Source organism: Bicyclus anynana, chromosome 12, assembly GCF_947172395.1.
Source record: "Bicyclus anynana chromosome 12, ilBicAnyn1.1, whole genome shotgun sequence".
In the NCBI taxonomy this organism is placed as follows: Eukaryota; Metazoa; Arthropoda; class Insecta; order Lepidoptera; family Nymphalidae; genus Bicyclus; species Bicyclus anynana.
In genome coordinates this window covers 7955585-7980821 of record NC_069094.1, presented here as the reverse complement: position 1 = coordinate 7980821, position 25237 = coordinate 7955585, and the positions used below count along the sequence as shown (strand labels likewise).

The following is a 25237-nucleotide window of genomic DNA, read 5'->3' as shown; positions in this document are numbered from 1 at the left end:
GTGGGTACTGCCGTTTGCTTTTTAGAAACGTGAGAATAATTGACCGTCAATGGCGACCTTAAATATCATAATATGTTTCCCCTACGCCAAAAATTCTTATCTATAGTTTATGAATCAACCCAATTGAATTTAAGTAGAGTTGGGTTGTATACCCTTAAGTGGGTTCTGTTGAACCCGAATACGAAATCGGTACATCCGTTTGAGAGATACGATGCCACAGACAGACAGAGACATCGACGTCAAACATAAAACACCCCTCTTTTTGCGTCGGGGGTAAAAAAATGCTTCTTTGTTAGTAAAGTACCGGTTATCTGTATCTATCGAATATCCATGTCATCATCATTAACAACCCATATTCGGCTCACTATTCAGCTCGAGTCTCTTTTCTGAATGAGAGGAGTTAGGCCTTAGTCCACCACGCTGGCCCATTGCGAATTGGCAGATTTCACACACATAGAAAATTAAGAAAATTCTCAGGTGTGCAGGTTTCCTCACGATGTTTTTCTTTTACCGTTAGAGACACGTGATAATTAATTTATAAAATGCACATAACTGAAAAGTTGGAAGTGCATGTCTGGAACCGGATTCGAACCTACGCCCTCCGAATCGAAGGTAGAGGTCATATCCACTGGGCTATCACGTCTCTGAATGTATATCAATAATTATTGTATCTTCACCTAAAATAACATCTAATTATCTTACTACCTTAACAGTACATAAATGACAAATGTTTTTGCCACCTTAGGTAATGGTGGCAAAACCCACAATTTATTCGCTTAAATAACATTTTGCTGTTATTTCTTATAATAACTAGGTACATAAGTCATTACGCAAATGAATGACCGTTCTTAATTCATCTTCCGTAAACCAAATTATTTCTCTTGCGGTGCATGTGGAGAATTTACAGCAGTCGTAAAATTGAATACTTAATACACTCTGTTACCACGAGCCGTACTGTATTAAACAATATATACTGACTGTGATACATACTAAGAAGATTATTCACGAACATTACATTTCAAGAACAATATACAACATAAAATTCTTATATTTTAGTTCTCGAGTTACGAGCTTGATTAATTTTTTACTTATTTTGACGGAAATTAATCTCTTATCGCATACATTTTCTGACAATTTCAGTAAGCCAATGTTACAAAAATTGCTTTATTATAACTTGGTTTTTATAACTTTTATAAAATCTGTAGTTTTTTTCCACCGCTAGAAGCGAAAAAAGTAAATAATTAATAAATTATACTATTTCTTTGTCTGAAACAATCTTCCTGAATTTTGCGACTATTGTTGACTATAGGTAATAAAAAAATTCAATACAAAGGAGAAACACATGAAACATCGCACTACACTTAATACACATATACATTTACATATTTAAAAGATCACCCTATATACGCTTTATACTTAGACGGTTGAAAATCTAGGTCCTTAAAACCTGCTACCTCCCAAAGCCACCACGGCCCAAACTCCATAATAGGCTACCGTACTTACTTAATAGGCTGACAAACTTTCAGATTTTATAAAATGACGAATGTCACGGGCTTATTTCCTTGCAATTAGTAATAGACGGACTATTACTAATCGCAAGAAAATACATATTTAGTTATAATATTACCTTCATATTGCGATTGTGCCGAAGATACGGGGAACATGCATATCGCTGTGAAACCGTAAAGTGCCAAAGCCAGCATCGTGTTCCGGGACATATCTGGAACAAATAAAAACCACTGCAAATTTTGTAAATACCAAAAAAGTCCTACCGGCCGCCGGCCGACATTTTGGTGCACAATTGTATGCTCAAACTTGTAGTCTATGATCTATTTCTCATTTCCAAAGTGTGGTACATCAATCTACCCTGAGAGAAATTTACAAGACTGGCGACTTGTGTGTGTCCTGGCAGAAAAATCAAAAAATTAACCAATTTCTACTAACAAGCACAGACTGCTTAAAAGTAGTTTTGACGGTCTCCGAGGCTCAGTGGTATGCGCGGTGGATTTACAAGACGAAGGTCCTTAGTTCTATCTCCAACGGGGTCAATTTAGGCTTTCGTTATTGGTCCAGGTCTGGCTGTTTCGAGGCTTCGGCCGTGGCTAGTTACCACCCCTCTGGCATTTAGCACGATGTCGTGTAGAAACCGGAAGGAGTTCCATTTAAGATTGCATCATCACTTACCATCAGGTGAGATCGTAGTCATTGTAAAGAATAAAAAATCCTAAAATCGTGAGACGAAGCGTAATGCATATGAATGGTTATACTGATAGAAATTTCAATCTCTATGATTTTATTATTTTTTTATAATCAATAGGTAGCCTAGACTGATGAGAAGTGTCGTGTGATGGACTGGTACCTAGGACTTATTGAATTATTTTTTTTTTGTTTTTAGTAGGTACGAGTACATTATTCACACCATACAATATTTTCCACTCAGGTCAGGTCGGTCAGGCTATAGGTAATATAATTACATTACTTCCTACTGTTATCTCCGAATGAAGGGCAAATAACATATAAAAATCAATTTATTTGTCAGAAAGGTTCGAACCTTAAATCACAATACAGTTGTAATGAAGACAGGTAGCTCGAGGACGCTCCTCTCTAATACTTACGTAAATATTGAATTTCACATCGCTTTTTTGATCTTACAAGTCGGTAATTCTTATTGAAAACGTTACAGGCTTATTTATTATTTAAGTCTCTTCACTTTGATAGGCTTAACTTTCAGGAGATGAAAACCTGGCATGTATATTATTATTAAAAGTCGTCATTAAAAAGTCAATCAAAAAGAAGAAACACAAAATTTTAACACTTAAAATAATTTAACAATGAAAAAGAAATTTTACAATATTTATGAGAATTTAAAGTTTTACAATATTTATTTAAAGCCATTAAAGTCATCTTGGTGCTTAAAAACCAGTAGAATAAAAAGGCAATCGACATTACCTAAAATACAATGATTAAAAAAATACATTTTCAGCAACGTTTTATTTTTTAATTTAAAGCTTTAATATTACATCTTGGCTTTTGTCAATACAGTTTAAGGAAACCTATTATATCATTTCTATTTTACTAATGATTTTAAACTTATTTCGTGGTTGTTCATTATGAATGTTATTTAAACGGGTACATACCACGATAAAACGACGAGATTTTTATTAATATCGACAATAAAAATCTCGTCGTTTTATCGTGGTATGTACCCGTTTAAATAACATTCATTTCTATTTTATCTCTATTCCATTATATTAAGTCTATTACTTTTCGACAATCGTCAAAAATCTGTTTTTCCTGAAAAATTTACATTTTGTAATTATTTTATTCTCCGGGAACGGCGATATGTTTAATTTTTTCGTTGGATGTACGGAATGCTAAAAAAGGGCATTTGTGGGCAAATCGAAGTGCGACAGCCTAAAGGGGCATTTCAACATTGTTAAGCCTGAGGCAGTTGAACCGTCGATGGGTTGCTGCTTTTATCCCCGGCTTTAATTTAATTGTTTCATTTTCATTTACACATTTGTAATGTTTGGCAAACCACTTAAATATGCACACATATTTGTGTACCTGTGTGTAATTACAAACGAGACGTAAACGGTTATATAATGGTAAGGTCAATACCTATTGTGCTTCAAAATTCTAAAACACGGAAACTTCTACCTTCTGAATTTGCTTTTCGTTTAAATCGGAATGGAAAGGGAAATATATCATGTTTAAAATAATTAGCCCTTGACTGTTATAAAATTACGATGCAGAGATGGAAGCCAACTGACTTGAAAGAGGTATTAAAGATTTTTGAACCCATAACTGAAGGTTTCTACGCGCCATCGCATTGGAGAATAAAATCGCTTCGTGGTCTTTGCTGATAGGGTGGTAACTAGCTACGAGCAGTGGAGACCACCTAGACTAGACCTTAACCAAATTAGAAAATATGAAATCCTAAACTGGGAATCGACCCACTCTGTCTGCGTCTAAATGATAGCTAATATTTAAAAAAATAAGTTTTCAATCATCGAGATGTTATTATAAATGGAGACACAATCACATAGAAAGTTTTAAACTAGTTAAGGAAAATGAAAATGTCTTTTAAATATCTTCTCATATAGTTCAATATTATAGATGTTTCCAATAAAACACTAAATTCAGAGCAAAACAAGCTTAAAGCATGTGAAAATGTTTCGTTTAAGGTTGTATTTGCAATGCGACTACTTGAAAAGTCTACCCAAAAGTTGTTTTTGGCACTCATTCAGTGAGGACGTTGTTAGTCACCGACATAGCTCAACGAGTCGTGAAGCTGAAGTGGCAATGGGCGGGGCACATAGTTCCAAGAGCCGATTGGGGTCCCAAGCTGCTGAAATGGAGACCCCGTACTAGAAAACTTAGTGACGGTCTATACCCCCACCAGGTGGACTAACGACATCAAGCGAGTCGCAGGGATTCGCTGGATGCAGGCGACTCAGAATCGTGATGTTTGGAAGTCCCTACAAAAGACCTATGTCCTGTACTGAACGTTCTTCGGCAGATATGACGATATGATATGTTAGGTCGTGAGTCTATTTTTTATAAAAGGTCACTGTTTTCGATCGAGAACGAAGACAACTGTGCCAGACAAGACGTCATGTATCAAAATCGGAACACCCGTATCATGTATACACGTTTTATGAAAGTGAGATGTCACAGCCGAGTCACAACGTTCAACAAGTAGGACAACGCGCCCTCGTACACGCGTAATGACCCCTCGTGCCGCCACGCCGTGACGTCATCAATCACGCTTATCACAGCCCCTGTCGGGGGAAACACGTAGCGGTTTTTGCATCGCGTCTCATTCATCTACTTGTATTACCAAGGTGTCACGTAACAGAGCGCTGTATGCTTGAATGTCCAATGCAGAGATTTTAATTTTTGAATTTCTAAATATATCCCGTTCTATAAAGAGTGAGGCTTGGTACTGTAGTAGGCTGTTAAAAAAGGCTGATAATGCTGATGATGATGAATAATCTAAATATATAAAGGCGAAAGGCACTCATCACGAAATATATGAAATTTGACAGGGAAGTAGGTTATAGTTTATAGACGGCCGCTAAGAACTTGCTTGCGATTGGGCCGGATTAAAGAATTCTAAGGGCAGACGAAGTCTATGTACCTCATCTATGCTTCTCATAGTTGATATAAAATATAAGTACAAAACGAAATACGTAAAGAAAAAGTAGGAAAAGAAAAATTGGTAAAATCATGTTAAATCCTATAACAGAGCAAAACTTCACAAGGCAAGGAACACCAATAATCTGAGACATAAACGTAACACCTACGGGTATGTCTTTAATTTACCGTCAAACTTGCCTTCCGAGTTGACGGCAGAAATAGACATGACAGGACTTCGTCTGATGAGCTGTATCTTCGTAGTTTCCTTTGTACTCCTATATGCCACTCTCGCCTACTCAAAACTACCCTCAACATTCATTTAAATATGTTAAATCCAAGTAATACTAACAACAAAATTATTCAAAATGTAGATTCTAAAAAAGTGGATAAGGAATATTCATCCCATCTACCAAAGATTAAAATAATGAATACCCACGTCTATTAAGTTTGGAAGTATTTTCTAAAAATACCTCTCAAAATAACTCTTTCATTGAATAACGCTGGAACGGCGGAAGCTTGGAACTGTTTTACTTAGATCTTGCTGCGAGTAATATGCTAATGTTATTACGGCTTTGTTTTTGAGTGGAACTTCTAGCTAAACACCACCAAGTTTATTATTTTATTCTCATAGCGGGCCCGGTCAAGCTTCGCTTTGACTTATGTGCACTTCCCTACACTACCCTACTCCTACCCCTACTCTACACCTACCCTACCCTACCCCTGAATTCATTTGTTACAAAAAATGTGATAAATGAAGACCCACTTGACCCATTTTGTGCAATCTTCACATGAACCATCTATCCGAACAACGCCTAAACATTTGGTTTGGACTGGTGAGCCCGTTCTAGAGAATTACAACGTGTGTTGTAATTTTACAACTAAAGTGGCAAAAAGAAGTGGCATTGATTTTTATATAATACTTATATAGATTTAAATTCATAATAAACTTACGAACGCCCGCGACTTTGTCCACGATAAATTCATTTTCTTACAATTCCCGTATTACTTTTTCGAAATAAAAAATCGCCTATAGGTTGCTCCATAACCTCCTCAATGTTCCAGTGATAGTCCCATTAAAACAGTTCAGCCGTTACAGGACAAATAGAAAGACAGACAGACGAAAATTTTGGCGAGAATGAACACAGAGAGAACACGAGAATAAATTCAGTAAAATCGAGTCTCAGAATTTAATAAGAAGCTTTTATAAACTTTTGGCTAAGTACATATTATGATTCAGTACGTTATAACATGCAAATTAAATAGGCATAACTTTCAGCACATAAGTAATTAACCAATGTTTAGAGAGAGAGAGAGTTGAGATTGGTCTTCATGAAAAACAGCCCAATTTACAAGTTGAAAAGTTTGTTGGACTATAAGGAGTTAACGAATTCATATCCACAAGTATTTATAGTGTTTTAATAAAACAATTTATTTATTAAATGCATGAAAGCTCAAATAAATAGATTCATGTATTGTATGGCACTAGTAAAATCACAATCCTTTGATTGTATTGTCTGAAATTGTGTTTTGCGATGTGACCGATTTAATAGAGTAGAATATTTTTGTTTAATTTATAGGTAATCTATGATTGATTCTCATATTATAATTAAGAAAATTCTCTGGTGTTGGATGTTGGATGTTTCCTCACGATGCTTTTCCTTCACCGTTTGACACACTTATTCTCCTCTCCTCTCTCATTTAATTATGTGAGGTCAGATTGGCCACAGTTGTAGGAGTCACATGAGATATTTCCCGAATAACTTACAAGCAGTTAAGTTTTAATTTTTACAGATTTTATTATCGAACTTTAACAATATTTGCATCTTCCCTCAACCAACCGTCTCAGCGTTGTTCTTTTTGATAAAATTTCTTTTGATTTAAATCAATTATAATTTGTTTATATAATTAATGCGCCGATTTAGAACAGGTACCAACAAGGTTATCTTTTGTTGTAAAGGTTTCTTTATAACAGTTTACAAGAGAAAGTTTAGCATAGCCTAAACTACGGGTATAAGAAAGTGCGCGTTTACTTTAACTTTTGAGTGCCTGAAGTTCGTTCAATGATTTTCGTTCTGTAATCAGTTTTATAGAGCTTTTGTTGTACCATACGCTATTCGTACTAAACATTTAAACCAAGCATAACTTTCCCTGCTAATGATACTTGAGACTGCGTTAGTTGGAGTTCAGGGAGTGTGGGGATAGTTACTAATTACCTTCAGCGCAATCTATCGCTTGTATACTGGAATACTAAGGAGTTATAAATACAGGGGCCTTAGCCGTGTAGCACATCGATTCCATCTCTACAAACGCGAACGCTTCGAAAACTAACAAAATGTATGGGAATGACAGATTCGATCGACAACATGATTACGTGACCTGTCGATTATGAATGTCCTTCCCAAAAATTTTATAATTTTGAAGCGTTAGCGTTTGTAGAAAAAGAATCGACGTGCCACATTGCTACAAACCCTGAAACCTAGTCCTGCGGCACGCTTTGATGTCATTTGTGATGCTCATGTTTTGTAAGTGTCCTCACTCACGATGTCTTACTACTTGATATCTAAGACTGCTATAAACAAAAAAAAAACCGATTTGATTTGATATATTTTCTTGTAAATATAATAAAACATTATTGAGATGTGAATTACTCGTATTACCAACTTATTGATTCTGTGATTGAAATAGAATCTAGTACGCTTTTACAGACAACTGAAGTAATTTACTATGGATAATAGAAAATATGATAAGAAATATTACCTAAAGGTACCTAATATTCCTTTAGCTAATTTAAAAAATTAAATTTAGGTATTATATTCTCGCCAAACTGTACATAAACAGTTTGTTGGCGAGTAACGTTAATTTTCTTCATCATTCATCATTATCCATTGTGGTTCACTGTTGAGCACGATTCTCCTCTCAAAATGAGAGGGTTTAGACAAATAGTTCACCAATGCGAATTGGCAGACTTCACACACTAGAGAACTAAGAAAATTCTCAGGTATGTAAGTTTCTTTACGATTTTCCTTCACCGATTGAGACTGAAAAGTTGGAGGTGCATGACCCGAACCGGATTCGAACCTTTGCAAAAATCGAATGCAGAGGTTCTATCCACTAGGCTATCACGTATCACTGAACACGTGAAGAATAATTATTACAAAATAATATATGTGTTTCCTACCTTAGGAACACATAAAGTTAATTTTCATAGCAACCGGTTTATCCCTGAAAATGAACTTTCTTTTTAATTTTGTCGGCTACGTTTAATCATTAAGGGTGTAAATGAAAATTGTGATTGATGATATTATGACGTTTTAATTTTGTGACTCGTGCGGGTACAGATAACGCTTTCCTTTGATGCAGAGGATGGAATGTACTCTCGTACCTTTACGAAAAATCCGTCAGGTTTTTGACCCCGCATGAATAAGCTATTTGCTTATACGACTGCTGAACAAACATTCCATTCCACATTTATGACGGCCTCCGTGGCGCAGTGGTATGCGCGGTGGATTTACTACGAACGGAGGTCTTGGGTTCGATCCCCGGCTGGGACGATTTCTTAATTGATGAGGTTTTCTTAATTGGTCCAGGTCTGGTTGGTGGGAGGCTTTGGCCGTGGCTAGTTACCACTCTACCGGCAAAGACGTACCGCCAAGCGATTTAGAGTAGCGTAATAAAAAATCACTAAAGGAATGAACACACGTGCTTATTATACAAAGGTGCTTGGAGGCCATTGGATCAGCTTCCACCTTCACACAGGAAATAAAACTATAAGAAATTGTAATTTAATTGTTATCAAATGTAAATTGTAATACTGTATGACTTTTTCAAAAGAGCAACTGTTGAGTTTCTTGCCGGTATCTTCTCAGCAGAACCTGCCTTCCAAACCGGTGGTAGAATCTTTACAAATAGTCAACTGACGTGTCAAAAGTGCTTGTAAACTGAGCCTACTTGAAATAAATGAATTTTGAATTTTTTTTTTTTGAATTTTTGAATATATGCTTATAAAATACTCTGTCAGTCAAATGCAGACACGCCCTTGACAAATCTCTTATTGGCAATTTGAAATATTTTTAATGTGTGCCGATTTTAAATTCATATTATCGAGACACTCGGAAGTGCGTCAGCCAAACATTTAAAAATCGTATAATTGACCAAAATATTTACCCCCTTCTAGATGACCTAGATAGATGGAATTTGGTAGCAGCTAGGTAATTGTGTTGATATAAAGGAAAAAACACGAGAACAATAGATACGAGTTAATTTTTTTTTTAAATTTCAATTTTTCATTTCATTCAATGAGAAAGATACTTTTATGCAAAAAGTCTACAGAATTTGGCACCCGATTGTGCAAACAAAAGAAATGTTATTCATCTAATAAATAACATTTCTTTTGTTGGCATAATCGATAACAACACATATTTGCGATATACAATTTGGCTCCCATTATCATATATTTTACGTTTTCATAGGATCATCTTCATAACAAGCATTGCTAAAAAGGACTTGATAAAGAGACACGGATAAAGTGATTGTATAAGGGTTCCCTTTTTTCCTTTTCAGATACGAAAGTCTAAAAGGTAGAATTCCGAATGCATTCCATCCTCGTCCATTGTGCACAAAATTGCTTACTTCACACAGCTACAAGTTTAAATGAAATTGCAATACACATCCTTTTCGACTTTACTAAACGCCATCCCAATTCTCTGAGATCTCAAATATTGAAACATTCAAATGAGGAGGGATTTTAATGTAATAATCTTCAGCTGTTTGTCTATATATCTGACTTGTGTAATATACAATTCATTGTTAAGACTTCACGTATTGGTTACAGCTCACATTTTTATGTATATATCGTCAACTTGGTGCGTACTTATAAGTTGGACTGCTTATAGAACTATTAATTCCAGAAAATTTTGTTAAAATAGATTTAGAACATCTTTCTGAGGTAAGACGTACGTGAGGCGAACCCTCAAAACTATAATTTTAAGTTTTTGACTTATTATCACCATTATCTTATAGTACCTGACTTTTTGAAAGTGCTTGTAAACTAAGCCTAATTGAAATAAATGAATATTGACTATTGGTAAGTGTCTAATATTTTACAGGATTTAAAGGCTCGATATACGAGTATTAAAGAATAAATGAGATAGCAGGAGACTTTATCTAATCTCATGCAATTATGAGATTAGTTATAGTAGAGTTTCCGACGGCACGTACTAATTATTATTGTCGGAATTCCCGCCCGTGTAGTTACCGTTCCCATAGTAACACAGAGATAAAATATGATACTCACTGATAATGTAGCTTTCCATTGGTGATTTTTTTTAATCAGTGTAGTAGCTATAGCGTAACAAACAAAAAAACACACATCACTCGATATCATCACTTAAGTTTTAAAAACTCTTATTATGCAATCTTCCATAATCTACTAAACCGTATAACCGCACAATAAAACGTTTAATACCAAAACTGAAATGAAAATGACCGTTAAAATAAATGGCGACAATTTGAAACGAGAATGAAAGTAATAATTGTTTTCGTTCCGAAGTTTCCAATGACGTATTTTAACGATATTCAATTTATTAAATAGATTCAGGATTCTCCTAGCATTTGTGGTTTATTTATATTTTTTAATAACGGACGTCCTCGACTTCGTCCACGTGAAATTAAATTTTTCACAAATCCCACGGAAGCCATTAATTTTTCCGGAGTAAAAAGTATAATTATTGTTTAAAAACGAGTTTCTTTTCGTTCCCAAGTTTCCAATATTTATGCGATTTTATATATAGTAATATTTAAGAGATATTCAATTTATTAAATAGATTTAGGATTTTCCTAGCATTTGTGGTTTATTTATATTTTTTAATAACGGACGTCCTCGACTTCTTCCACGTGAAATTAAATTTTTCACAGATCGCGAGGAAGCCATTTCCGGAATAAAAAGTATATATGTTGCTTAATAACCTCCTCTATTCTTTAGAGGAAACTTTCATCGGCATCTTCCATTAAAATCGGTTCCAAAGATCAGCCCGGACAAACAAACAGACAGACTATTAAAAAAAAACTTGTTTGTGTCGTTTCAAAAGTGCTTGTAAACTAACTGAAATACCTAATATGAATTTGAGTTTGACTTATTATAGAATCAACAAGGCTTAAACTTTCGAAACCATGGCCTCCGTACGTTTTTGACGGCCTCCGTGGCGCAGTGGTATGCGCGATGGGTTTACATGACGGCGGTCCTGGGTTCGATACCCTGCTGGGCCGATTGAGATTTTCTTAATGAGTCCAGGTCTGGCTAGTTACCACCCTGCCGACAGAGACGTACCGCCAAGCGATTTAGCGTTCCGGTCTGATGTCGTCTAGAAACCTAAAGGGATGTGGATTTTCATCCTCCTACTTAACAAGTAAGTCCGCTTCAATCTTATGATTGCATCATCTTACCATCAGGTGTGATTGTAGTCAAGGGCTAACTTGTAAAGAATAAACAAAAAACTACAACGTATGAGTAAAACCCGCAACATCACTAAACATCCACTGAGAAATGAGCTCTCCATTCCAAGCCCTAGTCGATAAATAAAAACAGAACACCAATGTTTGAAGATTAACATAGAAAAAGTCACCTAAATTACATTTTAAAATATAATTCGTATAGACATCTAGTATGCGGTAAGTATATGACGGGGTGGTCTGTCATGGGCGAGGGGTGAACCAGTCTCTTTGATCCTCCAGGCGGCAAATTGGTTGTCACCGCTACTAACTCTATACCTACAGGTCATACTTGCTCGCCACTATGATCATACACTAAATTTTTCTACATCATTCCGACTAAACTAAATCTATATATCGAAAATCGGTCTACATACAAAAATGTAATTTGGCAGGGAGGTAGTTTATAGTAGACGCCGAAGAATGGATTTTGTGGGAAAGCCAGATTAAGGAGGTCTGAGGTCGGACGAAGTCGCAGGCGTGGTATAGATTACAAATCTATACTAATATTATATAGCAGAAGAATTTGTTTGTTTTATTGAACGGGCTAATCTCAGTCTAGTCTGATTTGAAAGATTCTTTCAGTGTTGGATAGCCCATTTATCGAGGAAGGCTATAGGCATAACATCCCCGTATTCCTACGGGAACGGGAACCACGTGGGTGAAACCGCTCGGCGTCAGCCAGTTAATAATATTATGGACTCGGGATGATTTTTTTAAATATTTGTTGTAATCTTTACTTCCAAAGTATGCAGGGATATTGATTTTTATCAAAAAAAATCAAGATTCGAAGGATATCTTTTACATTTCTAATTAGTAATATAATTATTTCCCGTAATAAACTGAAAGTGAGAAACTCAAACAGTCAACCGATCGATCATAAACCATACATAATAGTAGTAAGTTATTTCTATAATACAATTTGCCTCTGACTACAATATATTACCGAGTTAAATAAGGAATATAAATTGCTGTCAGTCTAGAGCAGCTTCGACGGTGAATGATTGTTAGATTCTCGACGTCATAATATTATTTACATGACGTCACAATATTACTGAAAATGTGATATTATAACATTCCGTGTCTATCATTTATTTTGTACTACAAACACATTAATCAGTTTCATTGTGGTGTAATATGTAAATAAGAATTATGTATGTGACATTAAAATATAACTTAGCCACGGACGGATAACAAATTGATCCTTAAGTTCTGTTTTATTTTGAGGTACCTATAGAAGCCTAACAACATATAATAAACCAGAGGTTCCAAACTATTTTTCTTCAGAGACCTCAGAGATTCACCTATGGAAATTTTCGTTGCAGCTGAATCAACAGCCACCACGAAATAATAGTTTAAAACAATAGTGAGAATTGATTACTTAGTTAAGTAATGAATCGATTGTGCTGTGAGTGGATGACAAAAATTTAAATTGTCCAAGGAAAAAGTTATTTCAGACAATTTTAATTTTTTAACTTTACTTTACTCACAGCACAAGGAAGCAATCCATTCACAAATTATTTATTTAGAAAACTCCCTATTCCGTATGAAACCAGATCAATTTTCGTGAACCCCCGTTTTTAAGTCACGTCAACGTAGACCCCTGGGGGTCACTTTAAGAATCGATATATTAAACGATGGAAAAAATATGACTTAAGTAATAGTAATAAAAATCATTAATCTATACTTATAATAAATCTGTAAACAGGTAACTTCTGTACATGAAATATATTTCCAAAATAACTATCAGATGGGTGATTAGTAATCGATACTGATACCAAAAATGCAATCAGTAAAATTTTTGTCTGTCTGTCTGTATGTTATAGAAACAAAAATTACTCGAAGGATTTTAACGAAACTTGGTACAATTATTCTTCATACTCTTGAGCAGGCAATAAGAGCAGAGCAGTGAAAGGAAATGTTAGGAAAACGGGAGAAGTTACTCCATTTTTACAGCGATACTACTGTAAGGCCTGGATTTAAGAGGTCTAAGGGACCAAGTCGCGTGGGTCCGCTAGTTGTTGAGAATAATATTCGTGTGTGTCACATGCAACATCATAACTACCACAGGACTGTGCTGCACAGTGATCCACTAATTAGAAGATTGGATTGAAGATTTAGGTGATAATAACAGTCTCAGCAATATCATGTATTTGTCATGACTGTCATCAAGTTGTCCGCACCGTTCAATTAAGTATAATCGGTTTGCCGTTAATTGAGGTTTGCAGCGACAGGTTTTGGGGTGCTTAATAGCTTAAATTTGATTAAAGTGTTAACAACTTCATTGGTGTTTTATGTGATAAATGCGTTTTGTTGCGTTAATGTCACTTAGCTTCGAAGGAAATTGGAAACTCAACTTCGATCATTTTCGTAAAGTAAAAGTTTGATGCTGCATCAATAATAAATTCTTTTAAGCTAACTTTTAGTGGTTATCGTGTTTGGCTACGAGTCCTGCATTCAAGTCAAGTAAAAAGTAGTAGGTTATTTATTTCAAAAAATTTCAAAATCCCGTCATTTATAAGAAGAGAATTATGTTCAGCATTATTCAATATCTGAGAGTACGAAAGCAAATCTATACCTACTTATACTAATACTAATATAAGTAGGTATAGATTTCATCAACAGAAAGCTACATTATCAGGGAGTAACATTAGCTATGTCCCCGTACCTCACGGAAATGGGAACGGAATGGGAAACCGCGAAGTTCTGCTCGTTGACAGTAAAATACTGTAATACTTCTAATATTTTTAGACAGCAAAATTACCAAATGTAACAAGTACAGTATTATTTATTTATTGGTGCACCATAACATAAGAAGGAACAACAAATAATAAGACATAAAAAGTAGTAGGATACAAAAGGCGGCTATAATCAAGGCCAGGAAAAAATCGCTACGACTTTCTCCAGGCAACCTTGGGTTTAGAAAAATGCGAGAACACACAGAATATAAAATGCACACATTGAAATAATAACGCACTAATACCAGGGAACCGTATACCTATATTATACGTCAGTGATCTACAGTGTTCTTTTTAAATGACACGACTCAGTTTATTGAATTATGTTCCAACAGTTGTTTGCGAAACAGATGCGGACGGTTGGACAACAGCGTCACAAATACAATACACGAATATATAATTTGACATCCGAAACGATGTCCCGAGGGATTTAGTCCAAACTATTAGGTACTGCTAACGGAAGTGAAACATTCGAAGTACTTTGGAAAAGCTGCTCCGGTTCAACTATTTAGAGGAGTTTAAGCTCAAAACAATGTTGATATATTGAAAATTTTGAAGAATATTAAGACTAAGGCCAATTTATTTAGTAAAGTATAGCTTTAATGGAAAATTCCACTAGTGTCTGGGTTAAAAAATAAAATGAGGATGTTATTTATATATTTAGACCAGTTTAGCAATTGAGCTTTTTCAACTATTTAGCTCAAAACAATGTTGATATTTTGAAGATTTTCAAGAAAATTAAGTCTAAGGTCAATTTATTTAGTAAAGTAATAGGTATAGCTTTAATGGAAAATTCATTAATGTCTGGGTTTAAAAATAACTTGAGGATGCTACCGGACGCATGCTTGAAGGTAATCATGTATAAGTTTGCCTTGCTCATGCTGATGCACTTAATAGACCTCGTGTATTTATTTATTGTATACAATGTGTGTTCAAGAATTATATTCAGTATCTGCGAGTGCTATTAGTAACTAGTTGACCCTTGCAATGATTACGGTCAGTAGGTATTTTTTTTATTTATGTAATAATTTTATGTATATCTACTCCGACTTCTTAATAAAAACTGTAAGTACTCCGTTAAAAGCAATAACAATTTTTCCACTCTTTAAAATGCTACTAAGTATTTGTAATTCAGGCTTAATTCTGCGTTTATTAATATTAAGTATTTCTTTTCCATTAAAACGTCAAAATTTAATCCAGTGGCGTAGCGTGCCTTGGAGGGGTCCAGTATCAAATTAGTTGCCTAAATAAAGGTTTCTCACAAAAGAAACAAAAATGCTTGCTTAAAATGAATATGTATTTACATACATAGTATGTTTCCAACTTTTGGGTGCACTTAACTTGGGAAAAAATAGATTGTTTTTTTTTACTATTATCATTTTTGAAATGGAAGCTATACTACAGCCTTTCTTAATGAGTACTGTTTACCGACAAACAAATTAAAAATGAGGGTATAAATTCACACCTAATAATAACTATAATAAACTTGTTCTTAAATTAATTATAATAAATAAGCTTAGAACAATTAGATATGGTTAATATATTTTAGATAACATGTTATAAACAAACCATACATAATTTAAAATAAATAAGTTATGAAATGACATGTGTTTTCTACCTTCATTTCTAATTTCTTTGTTGGTAAACAGTATTCATCAAGAGAGGCAGTTTTTAGCAGCTAGCTAGATTAAGTGAGCTTCTTAATTACATACGGAGGTAGCTACGCCCCTGTCCAAGTTCATTGTTAATATACTTTCAGGAAAAACGTTATTTCAGTCCAATCATTAACACAAAAGAAGAAACGCGTTAAAGTGATCTTTTATTTCGTTTATAAAGCATTGAAAGTGAGTTTACATGCTTATATCGATACAGGTGTGTTGAAGCGAAAAATGCAATCACGTTTACAGGAAAACATGCCATAACGAGATGCTGCCATGGGGTGAAGTGGACTAAGAGCCTGCGATAGCCACACTTACCTCATTTTATGAAAGCTGAAAGTTTATTAGCCCATGCTCCTGCCATAGATAAGTAACGGTACCCGGTATAACGGTAGTATGGAGTTTGGACCATGGTGATTTTGGAAGAAGCAGAATTCAAGGGTCCAAACCCTCAACCGTCAAAGTATAAATCGTAATTTTAATATTTTCCTAGGCATAATATAAAAATCATTTCCCCAGTCGTCAGTCGGTCTTTGCGGCAAGCCTTCGAAAAACAGCGTTACAGTTTTTTTTAAGATAACTTAAAGGGACTCTGACGAAGGGTTGCTTTGAAGTGTCTATCGACTGAAGATGATTTCTCATGAAATTTGAGAGTATTTAAGTTTAAAAAAATCAATATATTTTTTACGCTCTAATAGAATGATGATGAACAATATAAGAAGGTTTTAAAAAGTGTCACCTACCCTTTTGGCTACCATACTTACCTACGATAGTAGAAGATAGAGTTGCAAACTTTGAGCCTTAATAAAATGAGAAGAATAAGAAATACTTCATTGCACTCAAAAAAAAATAAAAAAAAATTAATCATCATCATCAGCCATCATACATCCACTGATGGATACAGGTCTTTTAAGTAGCGCTAACCCGCTCTATTTTAGGTTGTTTGCATCCAATAGATGTCAGCCACCGTCAACATATAAAATGAGGTATGTGTAGCTACCGCAAGCTCTCATTCTAAAGTGAAAAACAGCTGGCGGAGCATCGATCGCGCAGCGCCGGCGATGCGGAAACTGATCCACGTTTAGCAAATACCTCGTGCAGGTTTTACTTTTATGGTGATCAATATACCGCCGTTATATTGACCTTTAATAGTTATCTACTATTATTATGAGACTGTGGCTACTTGCACGGGTATATAATCATAAGTATTTGCATCAATTTTATTATTGCCTTTAACCTTTTCAAATAGAATATTTTCTTCTATTTATTACCGTCAGAAAATTTGTTAATTAGCTTAAGACACAACATGACGGAGACTTGATAATATTTACGAGTACATTTTTATACGTATTCAATATAAATTTTATTGTATGTCGGTAAGGTACGAGTATAAACACTTGTTTCTTCAAAACTAATTAATCTCCTAACTAGGTTAAAGACTCACTAATAAAGTGTGCTAAATCTAATAAGTACCACCTACACTGAAAGTATAAATTCGTTATTTGACGGCCTCCGTGGCGCAGTGGTATGCGCGCTGGACTTACAAAACAGAGGTCCTGAATTCGATCTCCGGCTGGGCTTATAGAAGTTTTCTTAATTGGTCCAGGTCTGGTTGGTGGTGGTGGGAGGCTTTGGTCCGGCAAAGACGTACCGCCAAGCGTTTAGCGTTCCGGTACGATGTCGTATAGAAACCGAAAGGGATATGGATTTTCATCCTCCTCCTAATGAGTTAGCCGGTTTGATCGTCTATCTTAGATCGCATCATCACTTACCATCAGGTGAGAATGCAGTCAAGGGCTAACTCTATAGGCAGTAGCTCCAAAGCTGACTCTCAAGTCCGTTTTTTACTACCTTTGATTTATTGGGAAATAAACTTAGCTCTTAGTTTATTTGATGTTACAAATTAGAAATCACTCTGCATTTGTTTTCATAAAGGCTGGATAAAGTTTTACAAATGAATATTTGGATAAAGTGATGAAGATTAATTATGAAATATCGTTCGTGGAAACTTTTTGATTGATTTAAATAACTTCGTAACCAGGTTTATAAACAGGTTCAAAAGTTTTGAGTGGGTCGTCTCATAAATTTTAATCGCGGTACATTCTTTGAATGGGCACCTTCAAAACGTTTTACAGGTAAATGTTTTCAAGAATCTGAGATCCACTTTTGGGAAACAAAAGTCAAATTATTACTAATCTCGAAATGTTAGTTACTTTTAATACTGGTCTCTAAAAGTGTATATCTATACTAATATTATAAAGCTGAAGAGTTTGTTTGTTTGTTTGTTTGATTGAACGCGCTAATCTCAGGAAATACTGGTCCGATTTGAAAAATTCTTTTAGTGTAAGATAGCCTATTTATCGAGGAAGGCTATAGGCTATATTTTATCCCCGTATTCCTACGGGAACGGTACCACGTGGATAAAACTGCGCGGCGTCTACTAGTTTATTATATAAGTAAGAAAAAAGGAATTTTATAAGCCTCCGTCATTACGTCTACAAAAATACGCTTCAAGCCGAAACGTACCGCGTTGGCGCCATAGACAATATTGGTGGCACTACCCCAGACAAATACTGTCACGTAGTGCAGTTATTGAATACTAATGGACAAGCCGCGGTTTTACCCGCGCAGTTTCCGATCCCGTTGGAATACGCGAATAAAATATGGCTTTCAATTGGAGAAAGTATTTTTAAAATCAGCTAGTAGCTGAGCCTATTTGATACAAACAAACAAGCAAAAATCTTCCTTCTTTATAATATAGGAAAAGAAAAATCTGTCTCATTTATAGAAAATATAAACAAACAAGCGGACGCCCGCGACTTCGTGCGCGTGGAATTTAGTTTTTCACAAATTCCTCGGGAACCATGGATTTTTCCGGCATAAAAAGTAGCCTATGTGTTAATCCAGACTATAATATCTCTCCTTCAAGTATATTTATTATTATCATCAGGGTTTCGCAAATCTCGGGAATCCATGGATTTTTTCGGGATAAAAAGTAAGAGTAAAATCTATTTCCATTCCAAATTTCAGCCAAATCACTTCAGTAATAGCGGCCTTAAAGAGTAAAAAATATCCATCCATACAAACTTTCTCGTTTATAATATTAGTAGGACTAATAGGTATTTTTTAGTTATATTAGTCGGGGTGTAGATTTTCATCCTCCTCCTTACAAGTTAGCCCGCTTCCGTCTTAGCACTGCACTGCATCATCACTTACCATCAGGTGAGATTGTAGTCAAGGGCTAACTTGTAAAGAATAAAAAAAAAAGTCGTTATTAGTCGTATCGTGCCTATGGTAAAAGAAGGTAGATATACGACACGTGGCGCTTGAAAGGACGTGCGAGTACGTATCTCTCTTTCAGCAGAATTCCAAACAGTTAATCTAAATAAAGAAGTTGTAAAGGCTTTCATAATGAATAACTTAAAGTACATTTGCCAAAGGTATTTAGTTTACTTTAATGTTAAAGATAGAAACGTTCAAAAGAGCATTATTTGGGTACACATTCAGTCACGCGTTGATTGCGACCAACATTCTGTGGCCACACACTTTGTGTACAGCACTCCGATGAAATTTCTAACAATCTTGGAACACATTTTATGATACTAGATGTTTACTAATAGAGATAGAATTGTGTGGATACGCCTTATTTCGAATATTGAAATAAATTAATTAATGGTTAAAAATATCAACATCACGGGCCTTTTGTGAGGACTTCTGAACACCACGGTCTTGAATGAAATGAAATGAAAATAAAAATACTTTATTGTTCACCACAAAGAAACATACAATACAAGAAAAATAATATTTAAAAAAATTAACACTTGAACCACATGCATCCAGCGGCTCTCTGTTAAGGGATTGATGTCATTGGTCCACCTTGTCCAACCAATCTAGCACCAACACTGCACTTTCCGGTGCGTGCTTGCCATTCCAGACTCTTGGGACCTTGTTATTCATCAAATAAAATCAATAGTAATGGCTTAGTGTAAATCAACTTCAATCCGATAATTTGTAGTGGTTGATAATAATTGTTTACCCGTCTTCCTTATTTTTATAGGTTATGTTTTCTTATTTTTTAATCTATGTTTTATAGCATGTTAAGATCTCATACCTATTTGTATTTAATGTCCTAAAATATATTTAGTGTCCAAAAAATAATACCAAAAAATATTTACATCAAAAAACTTCAAGAATCTTGTGAAAATATACGCAAAATATTTTTAGTTATGCGCTATTATGTTATGAATTCTCGGTTCACGGTTCAATTTTTTTTATAAAAAAAGGCACACTTCCAAACTACATTTTTTTTATAGTACAGATTAGAAAACTTAGCGAACAATATTAATGAAGGAAGTTATATCCATCTATTTCCATCGTAATAATTGCTAAGGGTACGCCAGCACTCTGTAGGGCGATTTTAAGGGTAGTAATTTAAATGAGGGTTTCGTTAATGTAATTTTCGGTCTCGTTTAGGATTATTTTACAAAATGATTCCGAAGTCATGGGGTCCCATGTTTTATTTAATGAAAGTTTTTCTCTTCAGATTTTTGAATTACCTATTTCTTTCAATAAACCATTTTAAATAAACGCTTAGCAGAATAATGTCTATCTAAAGTTTATTAATTTAATAAAAAAATGTTTTTAGAATTTTGTACAAAATTGTGCTTAGGCGGTCTTATTGCTTCGATAAAGATAAGAATCTTTACAGATAAACTTTGGTCACATACTTCACTACTATCATTATATGTAATCTTGAAACAGTAACTAGAAAATGCATGAATAGATTTTCTTTTTCCTAATGATATAAAATATAATTGTATTTTTTTATTTATACTTTACTGCACAAACCAAAAACAACAACAGAGAAAACAAAAGAAAACATATTTTGTGATATTTTGAATCATTAGGAAATTCTTAGAAAGATGTCACTGAAAATAATTGGTAAAGTCCATAGCGTTCATCGTTTTCAGTATAATCTAATAGCTACTTACAACCTATGTTTTAGTTATTCATTATTCATCATCATCATCTTCATTATCAACCAATATTCGGCTCACTGCTGAGCTCGAGTCTCCTCTCAAAATGTCAGCATGGTGGACTATTAGCCTAACCCCTCTCGTTAGGCCAATAGTCCACGCACACAGAGTACTTCACACACACAGAGAACTGAGATTCTCTGATATACATGATTCCTCACGATGTTTTTCCCCCACCGATCACTGCACATCAACACAGTTATTAATTGAACATTTCAAAGTGATCAACTTGTTCCCAGACTAATAAAAAGGATCCGTTTCATACGTCATCAAAATGGCTCCTGATTGCAAGCCCGTTTCCTGTCAGTCAACCGCGAGCCCCGCTCCGGGTCTCTCATGAATAATCCACGTTTCGCGGAAATTTAATTTTTATCACGACGCAACTTTTGCTCGCACTCGTTTCGCGAATAATTTTTACCTTCAATAACGAGCGATATTAAATTTGAACACCTATTCAACACCAACACAAGTTACTTGGCGAAAAGTTTGTTCAGGTAAACTTCGGCAATACTAAACCAACACAAATCATGTATAACTTAGTACGTAACTAATATAATATTTGGTATGATTTTGATAAAATACCTATATAATAAATAACATTTTCACTTTAGAAAAAAGCTATACGATCAACATACATAAATTCAAATCACGCCAATCGCTTCGTTAATTGAAGGACTATACAAACTATTCTTTCTGGCAACTAATTTCTGTCTATTTGGCAATTAGTTCGAAACTCTCTAATCATCATTCATCATTATCAACCCATATTTGCCTCATAGTTGAGGTCGAGTCTCCTCTCAGAATGGGGAGGGTAAGGCCAATAGTCCACCTCGCTGGCCAATGCGGATTGGCAGACTTCACACACGCAGAGAATTAAGAAAATTCTCTGGTATGCAGGTTTCCTCACGATGTTTTTCCTTCACCTTTTTAGATATATGATATTAATTTCTTTAAATTCACACAAATGAAAAGTTGGAGGTGCATGCCCCAGACCGGATTCAAAACCACACTGTCCGGAATCGGAGGCAGAGGTCATATCCACTGGGCTATCACGGCTCTATGTGAAATCTTAATGCGACAAAAAGTTGACTATAATCAATTTTAAATATCTGAACAATAACATCATAATTCCTTTTTCAGTTAGTTACACGTGCAAACAAATTTACCAATAATAAGAGTCCACATTTTTATTATAAATTTTATTTTTTTTCAGTCAATGGAAAAGGCATGAGAAAAAAAATTTAAAACTTTTTTAAATTGTCGAACAAATAATTACTTAGTTCGTTAAAACTTTAGAAGTAATTGTTTACACAACACTTTCAAACAAGGAAGTCGATGCAGGTTTTTCCTCTTTCAATTTGTAAAGTTTTTAATTCATTTTATGAAACTTTGTTGTTTCTAATAATGTTTTAGTAGTTCGATTTTAAAATATTTGTAGCCACAAAACTGTATGAAATAATTTACAATATTTTTAAAGTGTTATGTTGAAAAATATGTAAGTAGATAAATGAAAGAATTAAAAATAAAGACCATCACAAAAAAGGTCTTTGTTTAATTTTGTCACTATAACTTAACTATTAAGTACTAGCGGACGCCCGTGACTTCGTACGCTCTTAGAACTCCTTAATCCGGACCGTTTGCAAAATCCGTTCTTAGCGGACATCTACTAATTATAAACTATGTCCCTGCCAAATTTCATGTTTGTACTTCAAGCGGGACTCGAGATTTCGTGATGACCTTTCGCATATATTAAGATTAGCAGGTAAAAGAAATTTAATCGGTTCTGTAGATCCAGGGAATACCCCCGACAACCTTACAAACTTTACCTCTTTATATTATTAAGTATAGATGTATGTATGTGAGTTAGAGCATTTGTTTAACTATACCTACTAAACTAATGATTAGTTGCGCATTCAAGTTAGATTCGTCCATCTCAATATTAGTGTAACCCTTACACAGTTTACTCAGTTACTCATGAATATGCAAAAGACATGGTTTTGAGGCAGACGTCCTTCACAAAACTACTCGTTTCATACATTTCTGGACATACTCTACCGAATTTAAAAATTCTTTTATCACTAGAAAGTCACGTTATTTGTAAATGTCATAGGCTATATTTTATCCCTGTATTATCACGGGAACGGGAACTACGCGGGTGAAACCGCGGGGCGTCGACTTGTATTAAATATCTTGTTTATGTCATGTTCAAGTACTCGTACATTAAGTTTGAGTTGAAACTTTGATAATTAAATGCTCTGTTACATACCTATATCATTAATTTTCTTTAATTTTGAAGTTTCTTACTTCCTGAAAACTTTGGATATCCATAAAATCTCAAATTCACCACTATTGATTAATTTAATTTAATTGTAATTCAAATTTAAAAATTGTACCTCTCAATACATATGATGGTAAGTGATTTTTAACCGACTTCCAAAAAGGTTCTACGTTCGGCTGTATGTATGTTTTTTTTTTTGGCACCGCCTTCAAACTGATCAGAAGGTAGCACATAGGTAAGATGTTATTTTTTGCTTTTTAGTTTAAGTTTGAGTTGGAAGTCGGTTGAATTTTTATATTAAATTTTTTTTTAAATTATTTTCAAAGGTCAAAATAATCATGTATATACAGGTATATTTTATTTTATTTAATACTTATGTATTATTATGTAAAATTAAATTAAACAGTCACGTAAGACATGTAAAAGTATTAAGATTTTATACATAACATTAAAAAAATTACACAATAATCAATATATTTCTGGAATCACTTCAAACTTTCCGTTAATTAATTAAATAACTTTCATACACAAAAAGTAACAAAAAATCACATTTTTTCAACGTAAGAAAAGAAAGAAAAATCGACGTAATTTTATTTGAAAATAACTACGTACCTATTTATAATAACTACCTACATATTATAAAAATAAAAAAGTAAATACTTATACTTTTTTTTTGTTTTATTTAATACCTATGTATTAAAAAAAATATGCCTACTACAACACAGAGAGACTGCCGTCAGCGCTTGTCACATAATATAGAAATCACTGTGAGTGATATGCATTACTAATTCTTTGATGTCGCTTTCGTTTGCTAATATGTCACATACTATACGCCACATAACCGTAGCAAGCGAAAGTGACAGCTTTCGTTGAAAAGCAACAGACATATTCTTTACTAGCGGATACTCCGCGGTTTTACTTGCAAATTCCCGCTCGCGTAGAAATACAGAGATATCATGTATTACTTGGTAAAGATGTAGCTTTATATCGGTAAAATAATTTACAAAATTGTTTCTGTAGATCCAAAACTTACCATCTGCCGTTTGGATCATGCCGTGTTCCAAGAACCAGCTCATGAATAAGGGCCCCGTATGGGTTTGAAACTAGCCGGGCATATTCCAACGTTGTATCACGAGAGTTTTAGCCGTGTTTCGTGATCAATTAATATGAATAACACTGACGATAGTTTAAATACTAAAATATCACCTACAACCTCATAAACATTAGCTCTTATTACTCGTAATATTACTATAATGATAATATTAGTTTTAATTAAAAAAAAATCGTGAATGTTGAATCTGTTTCCTGCTGGAAACAGATTCAACATTCACGAATTTATTAATTGGCAATCGAAACATTCTTGTTAAAATAAATATTTGTAATATTACTCCGAACGCTAAATAAATAAAAATAAAAATACAATAATACGCTACTCTTGATTAAATGATTAATCGTAAAAGCACGAAATAACATTTGAGATTTTATAATCTTATTTTAGGAGACTCAGAAGTGGTTTACAAACAATAAGAAAAGCAATGTCGAACAAAGCTTATGATTCAAAACAGAACAGGAGAACTTAATTAACAAATCAAACTGTAACCAAAATAAAACCCTAGAATGGCAGAAAATGACCTTGAATGGAGTCACGCACTTGTGAACGTTGTGTGTAGGGTTAAGGGACCCCTTGACAGTTAACTGACACTCCCCTTTTCCACTCAAGCCACTCTCCCCGCCTATCCCAAGCAACCCATAAAGAGTTACACAACAAGAAATGTGGACTCGAATGCCACGAGCATACTGAAGCCGAGCGTACGACGAGTGCCTTATATAGCAGGTCGTTCCCGCCAACCGATCGCTAACCCTCTCTCACTCCCCACTCTTTACGGAAACAAGTCGCGC

At 34.5% G+C, this 25237-nt stretch overlaps 1 protein-coding gene across 1 annotated transcript in view; it reads right to left on the bottom strand.

Moving 5' to 3' along the window:
* LOC112042855 (short neuropeptide F) overlaps positions 1–25237 on the bottom strand; it is a 63204-nt gene that overhangs the window by 12869 nt on the left and 25098 nt on the right. The window contains exon 2 of the mRNA XM_024078031.2: positions 1628–1720. Coding sequence (XP_023933799.1) covers positions 1628–1718 — 91 coding nt within the window. The 5' untranslated portion in view covers positions 1719–1720. The remainder of the gene's footprint in view (positions 1–1627; positions 1721–25237) is intronic.